This window comes from Thamnophis elegans, chromosome 1, assembly GCF_009769535.1.
Source record: "Thamnophis elegans isolate rThaEle1 chromosome 1, rThaEle1.pri, whole genome shotgun sequence".
NCBI lineage: Eukaryota > Metazoa > Chordata > Lepidosauria > Squamata > Colubridae > Thamnophis > Thamnophis elegans.
Genome location: NC_045541.1, coordinates 63874808 through 63898208, shown reverse-complemented (window position 1 = coordinate 63898208; position 23401 = coordinate 63874808). Strand labels below are relative to the sequence as shown.

At 38.1% G+C, this 23401-nt stretch overlaps 1 protein-coding gene across 1 annotated transcript in view; it reads right to left on the bottom strand.

Annotated features, from left to right (window-relative positions):
• The window catches only part of CFAP65 (cilia and flagella associated protein 65), a 70460-nt gene extending 47095 nt beyond the window's left edge, over positions 1-23365 (bottom strand). Inside the window, exons 1-9 of the mRNA XM_032234392.1 lie at positions 23100-23365; positions 10366-10448; positions 9979-10160; positions 8066-8168; positions 7051-7217; positions 4510-4706; positions 3047-3192; positions 1776-1998; positions 466-731 (exon numbers count right to left, since the gene is read on the bottom strand). Of these exons, the coding sequence (XP_032090283.1) occupies positions 466-731; positions 1776-1998; positions 3047-3192; positions 4510-4706; positions 7051-7217; positions 8066-8168; positions 9979-10160; positions 10366-10440 (1359 nt within the window). The 5' untranslated portion in view covers positions 10441-10448; positions 23100-23365. The remainder of the gene's footprint in view (positions 1-465; positions 732-1775; positions 1999-3046; positions 3193-4509; positions 4707-7050; positions 7218-8065; positions 8169-9978; positions 10161-10365; positions 10449-23099) is intronic.
• Positions 23366-23401: the final 36 nt, after the last annotated feature.

The window sequence follows — 23401 nt, the reverse complement described above, 5'->3', positions numbered from 1 at the left end:
CCCCCCCCCCCAAGTCAAACACAACCCTGAGTCAAACACAACCTTGATGCAGCCCTATTCTATACAAATCATTGCTTTTCCATTGTTTGGAATCCCTCATTCTTGTAAAGCAAGCACCCAATCCTTGTTGCGATAAACATAGAACTCCTCAGTGCTGTGCTCTATACTTCAAAATTTTTCATAACAAGACAAAAATATTAAACATATTATAGCCTGAAAATTAGGTCCATACTCAACATTCAATCAGAGCCAGTTCTTTGATTTAACTTAGAAATATTATACAAAGAAATGAAACAGGAGCTACTGGCCTGAGGCTGTAGAAACATGTCATACAGTATAACCAGAGTTGCCTGGACAGAATTATTCTATCTGCTCAATGAAATGGTACTCAACCATCCTGTAGTTGACTGGGAGTACATAATTCAGAGACCAGTTTCAGGGCAAGATGTGTCCTAACTCTCTTACCTGATGATGCACAAGGCAAACCACACGCCGGTGACATACAATTGGGTGAGTAGGTTGGAAAGTCACCTTCAGGGTGATTGTTGACATTCCATTCAAGACCCCATAAGGATGGTCAATAGAAAACACACTCTGTGTGCAATCAATGTCGAATTGATAATAAGCTGGAACATCGGAGTTGTTAATTATGTCTAATGACTGATTTAAGTATTCACCAAGGTTAATGTAGTCGAAGTAAACAAAGGGATGATGAAAAGTTACCGCAGGGCCTAGAATGACAAACAAGCCCAATTTTCATTCTGCTATGACAATTACCGCCAAGGAATGGGGGGGGGGGTGTTGTACAATAAAAGCTCCCAATAATTAGTTTTACTTTGAAGTATGGATGTCCTGCACGTTATCTATAAAATAATTACTCTGGTCACCCTTTTTTTCAAGACTTCCAAACATGCACACATCCATTCTCAAACCTATGAGAAATGCCCAGGATCGACTTTTTCATCTTTGGTGAGCAGAATTCTGTTTTCTATACAAAAGGATCATTTCAAATATTTCTAACAGATAATGAATAGTTATATATTCATATTGAGATAACAGAAAATAGTACATAGGGCAGCAAATTTTTAGGCTTGAAAATAACATAGGAATCTATCTACACAAATCAGTTTCTGTTGGCTACAAATAAATTCCCAAACAACTTTAGAAAAATGTTCTACATAATATGATTAGAATCCAACATCAGGCAAGTTTCTGTATATTTACTAAAATTAGGACTGAAACATAGGGATTGGTGAAATTTGTTTTTGCTCAGTTCCTCCTTTTTTTAAAGAAACTATTAAGGACATTCAATTGCATTTCTGTGTCTGCCTGTATTTTGGTGTCCATATTTCCTAACATACAAAGCATGAGGCAGTGCTTCCCACACGTAGGTGAATTGCACCAAAATGAATAAAAGTGGTTTTTCTTTGGGTAATGACATACAAAGTTGTTTTTATAATAAAAGTATCATTCAAGTTATGACAGCTCTGAAGGAAAGAATTTACAACAGTCCTCAATGTTTGATAAGACTTTCTCATAAGCAGTTTGAGGTAATGAAACCACACACATTTTCATGCCTTATTTCAGGATTTTTTGATGGGAGAACTGCTTTGCAAAATATGGGGAAATTGAGGACTGCAAAATATACTGTGGTTTGCATGCTCGTCTGAAAAGGGCGCATTTGTTACATTTAAATGTGAATTAAATTTCTCTCCAGTCCCTACTGATATGCTTCACTACAGCACAACGAAACAAATAGCTTCCCCTGCACGTACCTTTGCATGATCCTGTCACCTTCAACACAGAATGTGTGTTACTTCCCAAAGGCACAATAGTGAAGTAATCCACACTTTTCACACCCACAGTGTGTGGGCTAAACCTAACAGGGATGACTGATGTGCCACCAGTTTTAACAATGGCTTGGGTAATGTCGCAGGAAAAGACACGATCACGAAGCATTGGCTCCTTTGTTCTTTCAATTCTGAATGGAGCATCGACCTGTCAAGAGACAGACAGTTAGCTCTCCCTCACCGAGCTAAGAGGTTTGATCTACATTGGGCAGCATAGGCCTAGAAAGCCTGAGACAGATTTTCTCACTACCTTATCTTTTAAAAAGCAAAAGAGTAGTCTTTCTACGCAAAAAAAAAAAAAAAAACCCTAGCTGGAAAAGTGAATGAAAGAAGGTTGGCATCTGATGTGGTTTAGACATTAAGAATCACTGACATACTGCTTCTTTCCATGTCATTTTCATTGTTTACTCTCTGAGGATCGAGATGCTTAATAGGCCAAGCCAGTCTTTCAAATCTATTAACTCATTCTTACAATCAAGGATCACTGAAAAGGAATTAGAGAGGTCCTTTAGCAAAATTGCAGGCTTGTAAGTGAAACAAAGATGCGTTCTGAAATTTGGCCACACACACTATTAGCTTCTTCCTATGGCATTTCTGAGCAGATCAGTTAACTAAAGCAATGCTTGGCCAGTTTCTTACACTCAATACAATTGTAAAAATGGTCCATTATGTTTACGTGAATTGTCTACATAGCAACAGAGATGACCCTAAGAAATAGATAGTTGAAGAAAGACTTTCATCCACGTCTCCCTTTAAAACAGAGATGGATGACTTCAGGCCCATTCTCTGAAGCATCCAGAACCCCTTCCAAATTATATTACCAACATTCAGCACCATATTTGGGTTTTTCCTCTCCTAAAATTCCTCTCCTAAGTATAATGGATCTGTTAAGCTTCCACTTAATTTATTACACTGATTTTTTTATTTTATTTTTTTTAAAAACTGATCCCAAAGAAGTCAAACGTGTGATGCTGTTCCTCACAAATGTTGCCACAGCATCACTGCCCTGCCTCATTTGGTGCTTGAAGACACCCTCTTCCCTCCCTCCCCACCCCACCCAAAAACCAGTGTGGCCTGTACGGATAAAATCATCTGCTTCAAAAGTAGAACGAAAGAAAACATTATCCCTGTGAGAAGAACAGGCTGCATTGGATAGAACAATCTCTTCTTCACATTCAAGAAACACCTTTCCATACCACAGATACATTCAGTATCTCCATTTCTTTCTCCACTGTGGTGTCCACAGCAACAGAGCCAAAAGAAAGCACATCCACAAACTTTATCAACTTGATGTCTTCATAGGTGTCTTCTGGCACATTGACCAGCAGGTGGGGATATTTACCTAGGAAAAAAAATACTGTATTTAATGTTAGAGATGGCTGTGTTCTCAATTTATGTCGATTTTGACGTTTGGGTCACTGCACCAAAGGTGTGGCACTATTCATGCTTTGGCCTGAAACATGTTAACATGAAAAGCATTTTGGGAACATTAATTTCACTTCTAAATTTTCTTAACATGAGTTTTATGGTGAGGGTCAAAAGCCTTCTAAATTATGGGCAATTGACTACAAAACATGGACATGCAAGACATTAAGTTCCTATTAAAAGAAAATGAAAAAAATAATAAGAAGAAAGATGTCATTCTTTTCCAAGAAAGTAACCAGACATGGGAAAGATCTGTCAGTTTTCAACTACAACATTTGTACATGATGATCAGGAAAATAATATTTCTTAACAATTTGGGAGTATCCTAAGTAAAAGTTCAGAGGCAATACAATGATATTGCAAGGGAAACAAAGCAATAAATGAATTAAAAAAACCAAACTGAAATTAGGTGTTTTTAAACAGCCATAAGCTTTACTGCATAATAGGACAGGACTACACATCTTCCCAGAAAGAGACGTGGTGGCTCAGTGGCTAAGATGCTGAGCTTGTCGATCAGAAAGATCAGCAGTTTGGCAGCTCGAATCCCTAGTGCCGCGTAACTGAGTGAGCTCCCGTTACTTGTCCCAGCTTCTGCCAACCTAGCAGTTTGAGAGCATACTTTCAATACTTGCAGTTTAAAAATGCAAGTACAAACAATAGGAACCACCTTTGTTGGGAAGGTAATAGCGTTCTGTGCACCTTCAGCATTTAGTCATGCCGGCCACATGATCACGGAGACGTCTTCGGACAGCACTGGCTCTTTGACTTTGAAATGGAGATGAGCACCACCCCCTATAGTTGGGAACAACTAGCACATATGTGCGAGGGGAACCTTTACCTTTACACACCTTCCCAAACTCCTTGGTTTTTAACATTGCAGAGAAATGTATTGGCAACCATACATGTAACCCCTAATGCCACTGTTTGCCCTTGGTAGGTGGAGATGCAACAGGACATACACACACCCCAGACACATATAGATTTAGAATGGAAGATATAATTTCATTTTTCTCCCCTACAGTGTTGTAGGGAGAAATTGCTATCTACCAACGGAGCAATTTTGACAAGAAATGAGGTGGGAATGATGGACAAACTAAGCTATTCAGCATAACTATACTGAAGGTCAATCAGCTGGAAGTCAGAAACATGAATGGATCTCCCAGGAGGCTGAAATTTTGCTGAAGATACATATCAAATGTTGCGTTTGATACTTTTAGAGTGTAAATGTTCTTACCAACAGCTTGCAGTTTAAGAGTTTTCTGCTCCTGATTGTCTCCAAAGCTGCATGTTGCTAAAACATCATACACTAAAGCCATCTCAGGTTGAAAAGTCACCTTCATTATGATTTCTTCACCAGGATCCAACATGCCACGAGAAGGCATTAAAGAAAAAGGTTCGGGCACCTCCCAGCTGAAGCATATCAGTAGATCCCTACAAAAAAACAGTCCATAAACCAAAAGTTTTTTTAATCAGAACTAAACAGTGTTTCTTAAAATATTGTACTATGTATCTATGTATTTATAGTAGCTGCATGCTAGCTACTTTGCAAGACTCTGGACAGCTCATAGTAGTAAACTCTCATAAAAAAACCCCAAAACTCCCATTAAAATAATTACATTAAATATAATTAGCTATACATCACTACTTACTAATAGTCAAACTATAAACACCAACAACTGTCCAACTCTCAGGATTTCTATCACCCCATCTTCCAAAACCCTAAGAAAAGAGAATTATCTTTAGGGAAAGAAAAAAGGTTCCATTCTAATTTCAGGATGAAGATTCCATGGGATCAGAGCACCTATAGAGGAAACTTGATCACATGTTGATATTTGGGAAGAGGGAACAACCAGCATACCTTCTTGAGTCCAGCATGCAGAACAGAAAGATTCTACTTGGAAAATGCAAGTATTCTAGCAGGAAGTATGAATCAAGGCAAACTTCTAGATCTTGGCCCAACATTTAGAGACTGGATTGAAGTTGTCTAAAATCTCTGAATTGAGACAGTGCCTCTTCAAGAGGGGATACGCCATTGCTTCCTTCACAAAGATAAGTGTGCTTTTCCCTCAGAAAAGCATTAAGTATTCCTCAAAGCCATGGACCTGCCCTCTCTGTGCCAACTCAATTGATCCAAGAGAGGCAGGGATCTATTACAGATGATCCTGCCCACTTCCTTGGAGTCCATGTGTTTCAAGAAATACAAGCTGCCACTACAGTCATCTCAATGGATCCTGCCAACAATTAATCCATCTCAAAAATAATGAAATCAGATAAGAGCAAGGGAGATCTTCTCATCCATCATTCTCCAAGTAGCTGCAGGTAATCCTCCACTATATGGGAGGTCTAACATTGGGTTCTTAACCACTTTTGGTTGTGTCTAATCATGTTTGCTTTTCATTTTCCCTTTTGACACTCTTACGTATTTCTTTGTTGTTTCATTCCCTTGGACTCCTCTGGGAATCACTGCATACAGAAAGAGGCTGCTCAGGAGCAATTTCATCCAATGCCTTTGCCAATGTCATATCCCAGAGCTCAGTGAGAGGAAACTTGAAACTGCCTACATGATCATTAGTACATTTCCAAATGCCCTCTGGAAAACCATAACATTAATAAGACACCTAAAGAGGACTCTCCTAATTGTATCCTCCCTGCATTCTGAAAGCTTCAGGGTGACAAAAAATGCTGTACGTCTGTGATAAGTGAATCCCTGGGACAATCCAAGGTTATCATTATGGCCAGGAAATCCTACCTTTCCAGATGTAGCCCCAGTGCTTGGAGGTTGAAATTCTACAGACCAAAGGCTTGGACAATCAACTCCAACTCAGAGACCAGCCTGAGTTTAGAATTAGAATTTGCTTGGCAGGAAATTAAACACTAATAGCACCCCTAGCAATTTCCTAATGTCCAACTTAACACATAGGATCACTTGCAGTTACCTAAAGTAGAGGGCATCAGGATATTGCCACTCATCTTCCATGTCTTAAAATCACACTTGCTGCAGTTACTGAAACCCAGAGCATATTTTCCTATAAGGATTCCCTTCACATCCTTACCTAGCCACGTATCACAGTGATATATTGCAGGCCATATAATATTGGCTAACTCAAACCTTCCTTTGTCTCCTAACAAGCCTCCGTATTCAAAAACCCAAATTAACAATTTCTAAGAAGAATATAACTGCAACTGGACCCTTCCTGAGCCCCATAGGAATTGTTAGGGAAAAAAATAAGATGGCAGTAGCTCAATGTTTTTTTCTGAAACAATGCCCACCTACTCCAAGGAAGGGACAAAGTTAAATTGGGCTGATATAGAACCCTGTGGATACAGGCTTTATGGCTTGTTGAGAAGGAATCTCATCAATTTTCCTTCAAGTAAAAGACAGTCACTTTGTAACCCAATGGCAGCTCTATGTCATGCTCTCAAAACTGTCTTGAGAACCGAATATGTCTTCCGCCTTTATAAGTCTGCGAACTGAAGTATTATGGACTTTATATAGTCAAGCAAAGAGTTTAATTTGCCTTGTTAGTATGGATTCTGATAGCTCTCAAAACTGCTGGTTTTGATAGCACAGTCTCAATTCCCTTCAACAACCTTTCCCAATTTGGTGCCGCCTCCTCCCATCCACCACAAGTTAGGTGAGAATTTTACTCTAAAACATCTGAAGGGTACCATGGGGAAGACCATTTTATGCTATCTAGAGCAGAAATGAGGAGCAAAGATCTGGTGGCAACCCAAAAATAAGCAACTTTGAAGAGTATCAAAAAAGCACACCTACCCATTATTGTACAAAGGAAAGGAAGACTCTGTAAAATGATAGACAGCACAGGGAGGAAGCTGGATGGTAGGTGGGAAAAGGAGTTCAAGGCGTGGTAGTTTGGCTAGTAGTGCAACAGAAAATTCTCCTTCTGGCTTTTCAAAGAGGATGCTGTCTTCATATTCCCTCTGAATAAGAAGAACAGAAGATAATCAGTTCAAATATATGTCCCATTTCAAATGTAGTTAGGATGGACATCTCCTTGTGATGCATAACTGACATGGGGATAGACAGATGAACCTATCCAATGAATGCCTATGTAAATTATTTCTTTATGCTTTTTATGTAAAATTTGAAATGCTTATAGAGCAAGATTGCTGTGTAGAAATATTAAAACTAAAAGCGTGAGGAAGCATAAAGTGAACCAAACTAACAAATAAGAAGCAAATTCTGTATTAAAATATCTTTCATTTAAATACCTCTTTCGACTATTAGACCAAAATGGGAAGAGAGCACTTTGGATTTCACATGGAATCAATATGACAAGATAGTAATATCTTTAATACTCTTGATTTATACCTATGAACAAAACACACTAGCTGCTTGTGCAAAAGCAAAATGAGGATTCCTTCTTTTTGACTTAGTATATAATGTGTACATAGAATTGGTGAATAAGCCGTAGCTTCCTTTAGAGCAATAAACTCCAAAATATTTTTTCTAATGGGAACTCCCCCCCCCCGCCCCTGCCCCCCATAGTTCTGGCTCAGTATAGTATGGCAACAAGGACACAAGATTTGACTTTGATTTCCTGGCTTATTCTTGGTCTGCTTTTTTGTTTGGTTTGTTTTTATTTTTGATGCAGGCATTTATGTGAAGCACTGTATTATTAAGCATTGTATTATCCCAGTCCTGATGTGGACTATTTGTTTCAGTGCCCCAAATCTCTTTGCCTGCCAAGTTGGACAAAGAGGTAAGAGGAATTGTGGCTGTTATTTTAAATAATTATGACTCTGAAATAAGTATAAACGTGACTTACCTTTTCCAAAGGGCGGAAGATAATTGGCAAAGTTAAGGACATTCCAGGGGTCAGGATAATTGGCTGTGGGAAAATGGTGATGAAGAAACGTGTAGTGGGAGGTCTGCAACAAAAGGAGCACAAAAAGCATAAATGAAGTGATGCTGAAGAGATTCTGTGTAAACAAAGCAAAAAAATTACATAATAAATCACATTATATGGAGCATATAAAAGCAAGCATGCAAAAGTTTAAGAAATTGAAATATTCAGAGACAGAAAGACAACAATATTATTTCCAAAACTGTTAAAATGGAAACTATGGTTAACCTGATGCTGAAAAATATAGAAAAACAACCAAAAGATAGTAGCAAATAAAGAAAGAGCAATTCTGCATGGCAGCTTTAAGCTGTGAGTGTCCTGTCTTGGCTCAATTGAAAATGAAGCCATCTTAAGAATTCCATCCTGGATTTAATCTGATCCTCCACTATAGCAACGATGCTATCCATGTGTTCCAGACAACGGTGTGTCCTCACTGGTGGGTTGCCCTGCCTATGCAATCTTCCCAGTAGGAAAGCTAATACTGACTGTTTTCCTCTGCGTGGGTAGGTTTGGAGAATATGTGTTTTCCCATCACTGGCCTCATAGCCCCATTAGCTTTGAACCACTCTCCTGCCCTGTCAGCAATTTATCCCAGAGGCTCTTCTGCATGGATGCTTTAAGTTGCTTATCTCCTGGGCAGAAACCAACTAGAAATAAAGCTGGCTTAAGAAACTGCTCTTTTACTTCAACTTTGACAATAATGCCAACTAGATATTCTGCCTGATGGCAGTTATCACAGCCACTAATTCCATGCATGTACATCACGTTTTATGAACCCCCTTTCACTGATTCCTTCTTATACTTAACAGCATTTTCGGCATGTCTGCTAGTAATCCATGAAGGTGGAACACCAATTTTCCTTCTTCCTGTCACCTGAACTAGAAGAAGGATTTGTCAGACCTGTTACCAATTTCACTTGTTTGTTTGTTTGTTTAAAAAAAGCTCTTCATCATTCAAGTGGTGAACTTGTTAAGGGGGAAAAAAGTCACATGTTTTACCATTGTACCAAGAAGGCCATGGAGGACAATGATCAGAGAGGGGAAGGGTTGTCCCCATCACTGTGCAAGCTGTCAGATGGAGTGGAGGCAATCTTCTACAGTGAAACGAAGCAAAATAGGCAGACCATATAGCCCTACTTGGAACAAACTCTGATATAGAGCAAAACAACAACAACATGGATATAGATTGCTATGGCAGTAGGATGGCTTATGTTAAGTATGATATCATGAATTCTTGTCCTCAAGAATCAGTTAATGGATATCCTCATGCTGTGACATGCATGATAGGCAGATAAGTCCCAACTTGTCAGGTTTGTTTTAGAAGGGATAAGATAATAATTGGAGACTTCTGGACTTAATGCTCAGGAAAAATCCTATTGACATCTCAAGGAATTACTTCCAAGGAATTCCACGTAAGATCAGGCTGGACAAGAGTTAAACAATAAGATCTGGACTAAGCAATATGAAAAAGTATCTGGATTTACGCATTGGGCTATCATACCCCCATTATTTAATCCTGATTGGTTGAATAATCAACAGTTGCCTGGATATATGCCTTGTATAAAACCAGAGAATATAATCCATGAACCATAATGTCTAGAAAGGAAGCAAAGACAAAACCAAGCAAGTTATAATGGGGCTTTGCACAAAACAGAAGCTTAAGTTTATGATATTTAAAATAGCTGCTGAAACTCAAGAGAACAATATCCGATTTCAAGAATGTTTTTCTTGAATATAATTTGGGTTAAGTGAAGAACAGCCCAAAGAATAACAAATGGTAAAAAATAAGAAAAGCTACAGAATAGCAAAGGAAAGCTCCATGCATGGTATACAAACCTGAACTTCAGCTTCTGGGGTTTCAGACACACATTTCTTAATGTTAGATGTTTAGTGAATTCTCTTCCTAGAGACCATCCTTGCCAGGTGAGAGTCTCAGCTACTTCAATACCCCAGAAAATATTCTTCTTGGGTTTTCTCACAAAGGAATCTATAGACGTCTGGGAAACCCCCCTCAGCGTCTGAAGAAGTGGAAAAACCAAGTTATGACTTAGCTTATTGTCTCATCTGAAGGCTGATAACCAATTTTATTCAAGCAATTAACACAAGGAATTACACCCCCCACTAATGTTTCCCAGCAGCTAACCTGGGATAGTTTAGAATGATATAAGTGAAAATGGATTGCAACATAATAGCAATTAGAAATCTCATAGAAAACCTACACACCTGCTTGGTACCATTGCGACAGAGTCTTTGAATGGAATCTTTCTTGGTTGTACATCCATGCAGATGAGTGAGCATTTCTGCATCTGAGAAAATGAAAAGCAAAATCAAATTATAGAACATTATAGAGCCTTAAACATGCTAGCCACAAGGGGCCATCTATTATATATACCTAAAGAAGACCAAATTCTCAACAGAATCATTAATGTAATTTTACAATTCTGGAGGGGCTGTCTTAGATTGGCTCAGAATTTAGAAATGGAGGCAAACTGGCTTCTTCAATCTAAACTTCCTTGTAAATGGATTGTCTTAAATTCAGGGGTACTTTTTACAGAAGGTTATGATCTTACTAAAATTATGGTCCTGACTGTTTCTTTCCAGAAAAATTTTTTTTTAAAACTACAGAAATGTTTTTAACACCAGACAGCAGCCATCGTTTACTCAGAAGTAAAACCTAAGAAGTTCAAAACTGATTCTATTCACATGCTTCTGAATTCAAATAACATAGTCTCAAATAAGCTGCAAAAAATAGGAGCCTTGATAAAATGCCTTTTTTCACTTTGTACTTTGAATTGAGAGATTATATTATATTATAAAATGATCACTCAATTCAAAAGTACCAAGTGAGCAAAGGCATTTGATCAAGTCATAATATAGCTCCAATCTTACCCTGGTTTACTTGAAAGTAACTCCTATTAAACTAAGTCAATTTAATGATCCGGTTGTTATACACAAAATATTCAAGGCCAGTGTTATTCATTTCCAAATATTTTCCAATTCATTTCCAAATAGTTTCCCACCACCAACCCCGACTTTACACAAATCAAAAGAGGGAACTACCAGTGGATGTTTTTCTAAAGTTCACCATGACCCTGCCTCTGCTTGGGAGATCCGGAATAATTGTATAGGATAAAATATTTCCATAGGAATTGTCAGCTTTTATTAAGCAGAGCAGAAAGCCAAACATTGTTGGTGGGTTAAGGATATCATTTAAGGCAAAAAGAACATCCTGCACTGCCCCTTTGATAACACCCCTATACAAATTGTAACACCTGAAAATATGAAGGTCAGAAAGAGATGAATGAACAGTTCCTGGGCAAGAACTACTTTGGGAAGGCAGACTACTAGATCCAGTTTGCAGGAATTCAGAGAATGCATTGCTGCCGTCTAGTGTTTCTCCAAATGTTTGCAACCAGATATAGTAATTTAGCAAAAGCAATTCCGAGGCCCCATATCTCAGTTTCTATCCATAGGCGGATAGTTTGTTTGCCTTTTATACTATTTTATACTGTTTTTTACTGTTGCCTTTGTTATATTTGTGTTTTTTTATTTGTGCTGATAAATAAATAAAGGGAGACTAGTATAGATCTATTTCAAGCTATTTAGCTCTCATCAGCTAAATAGGGTTTCTGTCGTGATGGATTCTTGTGACGAGCCGAAGGACAGATGATGGAAGCAGTTAGCTTCCTCCCATAATTGGGGCTTACCAGGGGTTGTAAAAAAATCTAATAGATACCTTTCACCCTGGCTTCGCTGATAAACGGATAAGAGCCTGTGACCTAATGGCTAAGATCTCTGCCTAGTATGCCTAGTGTGCAATATAGCCCAGGTTCAAATCCCAGTAAGGGTATGGCTAGCTGATGAGAGCTAAATAGCTTGAAATAGATCTATACTAGTCTCCCTTTATTTATTTATCAGCACAAATAAAACACACACACACACACACACACACGTGTGCACACATGTTGTGTTAAGCAGAAATAATAGGAGACCCAACATCCCATCTACCTCACCCCCGTAAACCTTTAGTGGGCGCTGATCGTGGGTGCTGAAAGATCCTACCAGGAACTTCACCTTCGCCAAGCTCAGGAAAAGAATGATCTTCAGAGCAGAAACACAAAATCAAAGAAGCTGAAAAACACGAGACGCCGGCGTTGCTACGGAAACAAAACGCGGAAGTAGCTGCCGGTTTCCCAGGCAACCAAGAACGGCAGCCGAAGAGGAACATTCTTCCTCGTTGTCTCCCTGCTTTAACGCGAAAGAGCAGAAAGAACGAGTAGCCTTTGGGGGAGAAAGAGACGCAGCCAGACTTCGCGGGTAAGGCAGTCTCTGGAATGGGGCGGGCCCCTAAACCTAAAAATAAAAGAGATGTTTCCCTATGGTTCCTGAACGGACGTTGTGAACTATGCTTCCACCCGAGACGAAAACACGCTGCTTTTCTCCTGATTCTTATTCAGTGGTACAAAAGAGCCGACTGAAGTCTGAGCACTGTCCTAAATTGCTCAATGTTGTAACAGTAATAGAGTTGGAAGGGACCTTGGAAGTCATCTAGTCCAACCCCCTGCTCACGCAGGAGACCTGTACTAGTGATTCGAACCGCCGAACTGCCAACCTTTCTGATCGAGGGAAAAGAGAAGTCTGAGCAAATAAGTGGATTTATTATACACGACCTCCTTTTCCAAGTTCTATTTGCGCTATCTGATTTTTTTCTATTAGTCTTGACATTTCTGCCTTAGATGATTTCTTTTTAAGTTACTTGCAGGTCTTCCTTCTGCATCCCTACGTACTTTTTTTTTTAATCGTCACGTCTTAATCTCGACATGTCTGTTAGGAGCAGTCTTTTTTTTCCCTCCTTCCTTCCTTCCTTGTTTATTTAAGATTTAAATGCAAATTTAAATTCATTCTGCACTCCTCTAATAAAACCTGTTTTAGTGTGATTTGGGCTTTCCCTCGGTTCTAAATATGTTCTGTTACGATAAAGGATAAAACATAAACTTGGAAAAGCTACTCGTAAAATGCCCTGGGGAAAAAGGAGAATAGACTGTTATAAAAAATATCTAGCCTCTTCTCCCACATATGTTCTTGTAGTCATTATGCAAAATGGTCAGATATTTGCATATTATCCATAATGCTAATTAATCATTATATTAATAATGACTAAATCATCTATATCAGTTATTCTACTAATTATTAGTAAAGTCACTTGTTTTTAGCCTTAAGGAAGGGTATTGGTGTATTCTGTACAGCCCAGCATATGGATTTAGCAGACTCTGCTATTCTTTCTCAAGCCTCAGATAGTCTTAGACAAATCAGTCTTGGAATACAGTTTTGTATTGGCAAAATCATAAAGTGTTTTCTCCTGCCCAAGTTTCATGTCCTAGAAAGAAATTTCTGGATCCTAGAAACACCCTTGCAAGTGCCCTTGGGTTTGAGGTAGACTGCAAAAAATGTTTCTTTAATATGGTATGTCTATTTACTTTCTGAGTCACGCTGCTATGTGACATTAAATCAATCCCATCCCCCCCTCTCTCTAGTACCATTGCTCCCCTCAAATTGGACAGGAGCCCAGATATAGCAGAAACACTCATAAATTAGAGCCATTAAATATCATGCTTTCTGCAGCATCAGGGACCCACAAACAGACTGAGTGTGAGCTGAATGCCACTATCTATCACTTTAATGGGTGTACTCTGGAAATTAAACCTGTCACAGCCCATCAAAGTGAATGTTTCAGCCTGTGACATTCTGATATGCTCATTTCTTGCACGTCTTTCTTTGTTTCTTGCCACCTTCCCATGTGCTTCCACTTAACCCATGACTTTTGATACTTTGGAGCTCTGAAGTCAGGCTATAAGGTTGGTTCCAAGGATGTGAGCGGCCCTGAGTCTTCCATCAGATTCCAACAAAGCTATTCTTAAGAGGCCTGTCATTTGCTATCAGAAGGGGATAAGCAGGACTCTAAGAATAATAAGAAATCTTTGTCTTGTTTTAGGAAAAAATCCATAGAGATAATACTTTTATTAGGCAACTACTTTTATGAGTTCTTTTCTTAGAATCCAACTACTTTTATGAGTTCTTTTCTTAGAACATTTTATCATGCAGAATGTTTATAAACCAGGAAAAAGGCAGGAGGAAAAACTCGGCTACTTTTTCAATTGTGCCTATACTTATATAATCTTAATGGAGTGGCAGCTTTCAGGCACATGCAAATCGAGTGTTGGAAAATTCAAAATGGTGTTGGAAAGCCTGATGGGGAGGGAAATAAGTGAAACTCTTTTGTCCCGTTTGTAAAAACTTTCGAAATTGATGGCAGCATCTAACCAATGTTAGTTGATTTTTTTAAAAAATGTCAAGGATGTCAGACCTGTTTGGCCCTCAGTTGAGAAGTCACCAAGAAATCCCAAGGCTCTAAGGTAACCCAAAAGTTCCAAAGACTAATCCTCTGGTCCAGTTGACAGACTAAGATTGGATCCTGCAACATTATCCTGGGACACATATATTTTCCTTCATTTGCAGTAATACCCATGTCTGGGATGAAGAACCAGGACTTTGAGTTTACCTGGAATAATCTGAACTATATAGAAAATAGTTGGAGTGGGAGAAGGAGGAATGCTGGAAAAGCAAACATCATTTATTTTCAGGAGCATAATTGAAAATCTATTCATTATTATTTGGGGATCTGGTTGTCAGCAAAATGTTCCACAATTAAAGAGGATAATTATAATAAATTAGTGATACAAATAAAGAAAGATTTAGAAAATTGGAAGAATATTCAGTTATCACTTATGGGACGTATAGCAACAATTAAAATGAATATCTTACCAAGAATCCTTTTCCTGTTGCAAGCCGCTCCTATTAATCCAGGTAAAAAATTCTTTCAAGAATTAAAGAAAATAACCACTAGATTCATTTGGCAGGGACGTAAACCGAGGATTAAATTAAAGTCAGTGCAAGACAGCAAGGAGAAGGGAGGATTAGCATTACCAAATTGGGATTTATACCCATCAGCAGTAACAATAACAGGGGTGAAGGATTGTATAGAGCTAAAGAATAAAAGAATTTTGACCTTAGAAGGCCATGATTTGCAAGCAGGCTGGCATACATTCCTATGGGATAATAAAAATAAAACGCACAAATACTTTCAAAATCATTTAATTAGAAGAGCCTTACTGCAACAATGGTTCAAAATCAAAAAAATCCACTATGTGAAAATCCCAAATTGGCTATCACCAACAGAAAGGACGACACACCCAAATTTTACAGATTGGAACAAAATCCTAACATACAGAGATTTAATTGACAGACAGGGAAAATTAAAAACAATTGAAGAATTGGCAGATCAGAATATGAAAGTTGATTGGCTAACTTACCTCCAAATTAAAACTAAATACAATAAAGATACTAAAATATATGGCACTGAAACAGAACCACACAAATTGATAAAATTATTCAAAGTCCTGACAGAAAGATGATAGGGAGAATATACAAATTCCTCCTGAAGTATCAAATGGAAGAGGAAATTGTGAAAGAACAAATGATAAAATGGGCGCAGAACTTTGGCTATAATATTAAATTAGACAAATGGGAAAAATTTGGGGGAATAAATTTAAAAATGACACTATCAAGGTTGGCTAAAATCTCAACAAATACCTCCCCAAAATGCTGGAAATGTGATTCGGTACATGGAACATATGTATTTATGGTGGACTTGTGAAGAGGCAAACAAATTCTGGAAAAGGATCAAAAATTGGCTGGAGGCAATAACTAGGGTTAAAATAGATTGGAAACCTGAAGTTTTTCTATTAGGAATTATGTCGGTGAAATACAAAAAAGAAATACAATATCTAATACTACATATACTTACAGCAGCAAGGATTGCTTTTGCCCAGAAGTGGAAAAACAAACTAACCCCAAATGAAGATGAAATAATAAGAAAGATTATGGACTGTGCCGAAATGGATAAATTAATGAAAGAAATACAGGGAAAGGAAGAATCAGAATTCTACCAGATATGGGATAAATGGTATAGATGCATTGAGGAAAGAAACAAAAAGCAATGAATGAATATAACAACACTCAAAAATAATAGTTATAAGTAAAACAAGAGGGTCAAGATTGGTGAAATCAATTCAGGATGATAGCTGGCATATAGACTGTAGAACGAAAGAGAAAAAAAGAAATGATATGAAACTATATGGGTTTGTGGAAATATCATCCCCAAGAAAACATAAACTGGGATTTGAAAAAGACACCTATAACAATAGAAAAAGAAAGGGAGGGAAGAAGGAAGGAAAGGAGAGGAGGAAGGAAGTAGAGAAGGGAGGGATGAAGGAAGGGAAAGGAGTAGAAGGTGGAATGGAGAGAAAGAGAAGGAGAGATAATAGGAAAAGAAGAGGAAGAGTGGAGGAGAGGTAAGGGAAAAAGAAAGAGGTAAGGAGAGGTGGGCGGGAGAGAAAGAGAAACAGAGGAGGGAAGAAGAGAGAAAGAGAAGGAGAGAGGGTAGGAAGGAGAAGAAAGAGGATAGGAGTAGGGGAGAGGTAAGGGAAGGAAGAAGGGGAAGTAGAGGAGGAAGGAAGGAAGTAGAGAAGGAAGGGGGGGAGAAAAGAAAAGAAAGATAAAATAAGGTGGTGATACAGCAGGTGCTAGGGATGGTAAACAAAGCAATCCAAACTATACCTTATAATCTTTTAAATGGAATAACAATAGTATAAGAATGGCAAAGAAAAAGAATAATTATGTGAATGTATACCTATAATTGTATGTAAGAGAATAAATGACAGTAAAAATATAAAGCACAATATAGGTAAATAATATTTGGTTATAAATAGCTAAGTATAAATAAATATAGAATTGTACATAAAAATGGATAACGAATAAGGAGATTATGAATGCAAGATAGAAATGTATAGAAGGGAAATCACTAACTGCAAAGAAACCAATACGGAACTGCTGTATTATATATGATGGAACTTATTGTTCCTATGTTGTTTTAAGTTATGTGTCTGTTTCTGTTGATGTTTTTATGTGTATAAAATAAAAATTTATATTTAAAAAAAAAAACACAAGGTGGTGAGCATCCTAATATTTCTATCTGCCTCCTGGTTTTCCCATAACAACAAACCTGGGAGATGAATTAGTCTGAGAGACAAGCTCAAAGTCATCCTGCCAATTTTCATGCCCAAGAGAGGATTGGAATTCACAGCTTCCTGATTTGTAGGCCCTACCTTAGCCACTGCATCAAACTGGCTCTCATCACCTTGCAAAACACTTATTCCTCTTGTACCTTATCTACTGTAGATGTACATACAAACTGCTTGTTATTCTGCCTGTACTGTGTTCAAAAATATTTGAAGCACTTGTTATTCTTTAATGGGTTATGACAGTCACACTGATTTTTTTTAAACTTTCAATAGAAAGAGAAGGATTCCTCTTACAGTGGAATCCATTCTGGCTACTAATAATGGAAATACCTTGCACATTGGGAAAGCACTACATTGACTAAGACTCCGGTAGATTTTTCATATAACCGACAAAAGGGAGAGCTTAACAAAAAAAAAACCCAAAATATCTAAAGCAGTGGATTGAAAGAGACTGAATTTAAAATGTAAGTGAGAAATCTTTTCCTTCTCTTTTTGATAAACATTCAAAATCAGGCAGCAATAATTGAGAAAGTAAGAAAGACCCGGGGAAATTGCAGAGTATTTTTATGTAATTCTTGGTATCATTCAAATTAGTTCTATGAAATTCAGAGCAGTAGGACAACTACCAGTAAGTCTTTGCTGCAGGTATTGATTGCACCCTCTATGTGTCAGTATTGCTCCACAGAGCCAGGATTTTCAGAGAGACAGAGAGAGAGGGAGAGGGAGGGAGAATACTGTGAAACACAATTTGAATAACTCTGGCCTGCAGCTTCAGTGTGTTTTGATCTGGAAGAACAGGCAAGCCTGTTACCATTCTGATAAACATCTTTAAGTTACCATCCTTATAAAGCTCAAAAATTCCTTTCCCACTTCACTTTTCTAAAGTGAAATACAACTTACAAGTTGTTCTCCCATTTCATTGTCTAAGAATAATATTTGTTGTTGTGACAATTAGCAGCTGATATTTTGTTCCTCTGCAGTTTGAGCAATGTCCTTTCTGTTCAGGTGAAAGAGCTAGTTTTCAATTAGATGCTTTGTTGGTCTGGGGACTGCATCAGCTATCAAACCAGTTAGCAATTTGAAAATTGGTGATAAGCAGGTAATTGGCCTGTACTTATCTGGTAATATCCTTGTGCTGAATTTTTCATTATCAGACAAGCCTTACCATATGGTAACCAATCTTCAATTTCACCTCCTTGTGGTATATTTTGAACTGCTTGGCAATGAGTTATGAACTGGTTTATAGTCCAGTCAGATTTTTAAACCAAAAACCATGCAGTTCATCTTCACCTGGTGCTGACCAATTCTTGATCTTCTTTGCCCTTTCCCCCCATCATTCTGTTATTTATTACCAGTTCTTTCAGCTTCTTACCTACCTCCTTTATCAAAACTGCCTTCTTGTTGGAATTCTTTGGGTTGTCCCTTGGCTATGCTTAGAACTTCACTGTTTCTTTTTTGTCAAGTGTTCACTGCAGTCTCCATTGATGGATTGGTATTATTGTTACTGCCATTTAATAGATGTGCCTTCCCATTTTGTCTGCCCCTTTTCTAATTGCCATGGTTTACTGTACCTGATTCATTATTTGCAATGTATTGCGTATCACTTGGATAATTCTTTTTCTGAAAATAATGCTACTGTTCTTTTCATATAATGTAGAAATTAAATGGAGCAAAACTTTGTTTATGCTACTGTGATTGATATATATATATATATATATATATATATATATATATATATATATATATATATATATATATATATATATATCACATATATATGTGTGTGTGTGTGTGTGTGTTATATTTGTGCTGATAAATAAATAAAGGAAGACTTTATTTATTTATCAGCACAAATATAACACAAATATAACAAAGGCAACAGTAAAAATATTGGGTTTCTGTCGTGATGGACTCTTGTGATGAGCCGATTGACAGATAATGGAAGCTGTTAGTTTCTTCCCATAATTGGGGCATACCAGGGGTTGTGACACTAAATATATATTTAGCTAAATATATATTTAGCTAATATATATTTAGCTAAGAAGTCTTCCTAGTATGTAATATAGCCCAGGTTCAAATCCCAGTAAGGGTATGGCTAGCTGATGAGAGCTAAATAGCTTGAAATAGATCTATACTAGTCTCCCTTTATTTATTTATCAGCACAAATAAAACACACACACACACACACACACACACACACACACACACAAATATATAGATATATAGATATATATTTGTTATATTGTGGAAGTGTGTGACTTTAAGTGTGTATATATATATATATATATATATAGTTGTTCGGGTTTTCTCCCGCGTAGAATTGGAGATGTCTTGGCGACGTTTCGACGAAGTCACATTCGTCATCTTCAGGCTGCTGCTGACTACTTCAGGTTTGGTGTTTCCAGGAGTAGTGGAACTCCAGGTACTCCTGGAAACACCAAACCTGAAGTAGTCAGCAGCAGCCTGAAGATGACGAATGTGACTTCGTTGAAACGTCGCCAAGACATCTCCAATTCTACGCGGGAGAAAACCCGAACAACTAGAGACCTACATACTAACACCCGTGAAAACCTCAGAAAACATATATATATTTATATATACATATACATATACATATATATATACATATACATATACATATACATATACATATACATATACATATACATATACATATACATATACATATACATATACATATACATATACATATACATATACATATACATATATATATATATATATATATATATATATATATATATATATAAGATATTTTTTTTACAACCCCCGGTATGCCCAAATATGGGAGGAAGATCACTACTTCCATTCTCTGTCCTTCGGCTCGTCACAAGAGACCATCCAGGCAGAAACCCAATATTTTTACTGTTGCCTTTTTGTTACATTTTGTTGTATTTGTGCTGCTAAATAAATAAAGGGAGACTAGTATAGATCTATTTAGCTCTCATCAGCTAGCCATACCCTTACTGGGATTTGAACCTGGGCTATATTACATACTAGGCAGAGATCTTAGCCATTAGGCCACAGGCTCTTATCCGTTATCAGTGAAGCCAGGGTGAAAGGTATCTATTAGATTTTATATATATATATATATATATATATATATATATATATATATATATATATATATATATATATATATATATATATATATATATATATATATATATATATATATATATATATATAAATTCATGGTAATTGATTGATGGGCACTTTGAGGAATGCTTTAAAACATAGGGATTTAAAAAGAGGATGGACTCCAGGTCTTTATATGTAAACCAACCTTTTAAAAAATACATATCCATTGGATAGCATGCCTGGATGCTTAGGAACTGAGTACAGAGATCAATAAAGACTTGATTAATAACTTAGATGGATAAGTCCTGACTAGACATATTGGCAACTGTTCAGCTGAATGGTTGACTATCTACTGTATAGAGGTTTTACTTGGAAGACAGGAGAGCACATCTGAGAAATGCTTATAATTTAGGAGCATAAATAAACATTGTGGTTGCTACAAATTGTGGCCTAGCCTACGTAGGCTTCAAATTTGTCACAAAAGCAAAGTTTAACTTACTATTATGTATTGAAAAATATATAATGATTACACAAGAATCACCTTTTGGAGTTATATTAAGAACTGATACCTCTGTACACTGTATGCTGATGAAGGAAAATATATATATTCAGTTGTCTAGTAGTTGACCATGCAGCTGGATTTTATGCATTTGTATGTGGAACCCAATCCAACTGGTTTTTCTTGGGAATTATTCCCTAGTAAAAGTGCATAGCATGTATGCAGGACTCTGCTATGTTCATTTTGATTTGCAGATCTTTTTTGCTGGCAAAACAATTAAATGAATTGTATTCCCTAATTCGCATCAAAAATGTCTGTAGACAGAATTCCTACTAGGATTATTATTGGCCCAGACTTCATTCCCTTTTTTGGAATCTTTTCTGAGCACTGTGTGGTAGATGACCCCTGAGTACTTAATGTATTCATTCCTTCGTTCTCAGATCAATTTCCTATCATCTCGCTCTCCTTATGTTCTGCTTCTCTTCTCTGCAGTTATAGTAGAAGCTACCAAATAGAGGGAGACTTTTGTCTTGTTCTTCCAACCAGGATTGTCAAGACACTATTTCAAATCTTTAATTGAGCCCTGATCAGAGGTGGTATTCAGCAGGTTTCAGTGGTGGGTTTCAAACTTTTTTAGAACCTCTTCTGTAGGTGTGGCCTGTTTTGTGGGAGTGGCTTGGCAGTCATGTGACCGGGGTGGGAGTGGCTTGGCAGTCATCTGACTGGGTGGGCGTGGCCAACTTGCAAAATGTGGTGAAACTCACTTAACAATGCTCTTGCTTAGCAACCAAAATGTTGGCTCAGAAACTCTGGCATTTGAAGCACGAAAGTCGTAAAGCTGTCAAGTTACAAGACCCTTGCACCCCCAACCCTTTAGGAAAAAAAACCCAGGGGTGTGCAAACTTGATAGCTTTAAGACTTGTGGACTTCAATTCTCAGAATTCATACATACATACATACATACATACATACATACATACATACATACGCAATTTTTATGACTCACCAGCATCTGCATCTATAGATAAAAGTATGCCAATAAAATGTACATTCATTTCACTGTCTCCCACCTATGATCCAGCTAGAAGTATTCATCCATTTATGATTTTTTTCCACATTTAAAATGACCTTCATCTGGACAATATTCATGTTACATTTAGCATAAAAGATAGGTATTGCATATCAAACATTTTGTATATCATCTTAAAACATGCTCACTAAATATCGGAATTCCATATGATACCAAACAGAAAATTCTTTTTCCTATAAAAAAATTGTACTGAGAAAATGGAATTAATTCGTTGCATCATATTGTTCTTACCTTGATATGTACTTTAAAAAAAAAATTAAGATGAATGGTAATCTAACTAGTTTCCTTCTCTTGCTTTCTTAATGTTATCATATTTCAGAACCTAAAAAGCCTCCCGTATTTGATCAACCTCTTAAACCAGTAACAATAGATGAAGGCAAGATCCTGCAACTTGCTTGCCATGTAGTTGGGTCACAGCCCATTAAGATCCATTGGCTCAAAGCTGGGAGAGAGCTTAGATCAGCGAATTCTGGGAGTTGAAGTCCGGATATTTTCAAGTTGCCAAGGTTGAGAAACACTGGCTTAGATCCTCTGATAAATGCAGCTTCAGCTTTGCAAATGGAACAGCTCTCTTAGACATCCAAGCAGTTACTAAAAATTATTCTGCGGAATATGCTGGACTTCGCGCTCTTCTCCTTGTGTTCCTCGCGATGGCAATAGAATAGATATCCAGAAGTGGCGGGGGCTGTTAGCCTCAAAAACCGCTTCTGGACGTCTATTGCAGTCGCAAGGAGCGTGCGGAAAAGAGTGTGAAGTCCAGCGGAGGCAGGAATGCAAAAATGATGCCTACTACTCCCTTGCAAGGGGAGCAAAGGAAACCGCCTGGGTCTCTACTCCCCGCCTCACCTGTCTGGAGCCGCCAAAAGCTTTAGACTCTGGCGGCGGTGCTGGTTTCCCACCACTTCGGCGTCCCTGAAAGGAGACTCCACATTCTCCCTTTCCTTCGCCCCTCCTCCCTTCAAAAGCTGTGAGATGCTTTCTTAGCACTGGTTGCCCAGCTGGCACGGTCCCGTGCGCGCGCCTCCTCCTCCTCCCTTCTCCTCACTCTCCAAAGGCTTTTCTCCTCCTTCCCAGAGCTCAGCGGGAGCCGGGCACAAGGGATGGGAGGCTGCTTTTGAAACCATACCTTGGAAAACTTTGCCAGGAAGGAAGGTGGGGAACCAGTGGGGGGGACATGCCCTGGAACGCCTCTGTGCTTTGCTGGAGGCCACGCCTCCTAGACAAGTTTGGGGAGGTCCTAGGAGGCCGGCGGCGCTGCACAAGCTACCACCCACAAGCGGCGATGGAACGGGCGGGGGAAGTGAGTGAGGGGGGCGGGGCAGGTGCTCCGTGAGGAACAGGTACTAACCGGTTCGGTAGATTTGTGGAACCTCTTCTACCGAAGAGGTTGGAACCGGCAGAAACCCACCCCTGGCAGGTTTTGACCAG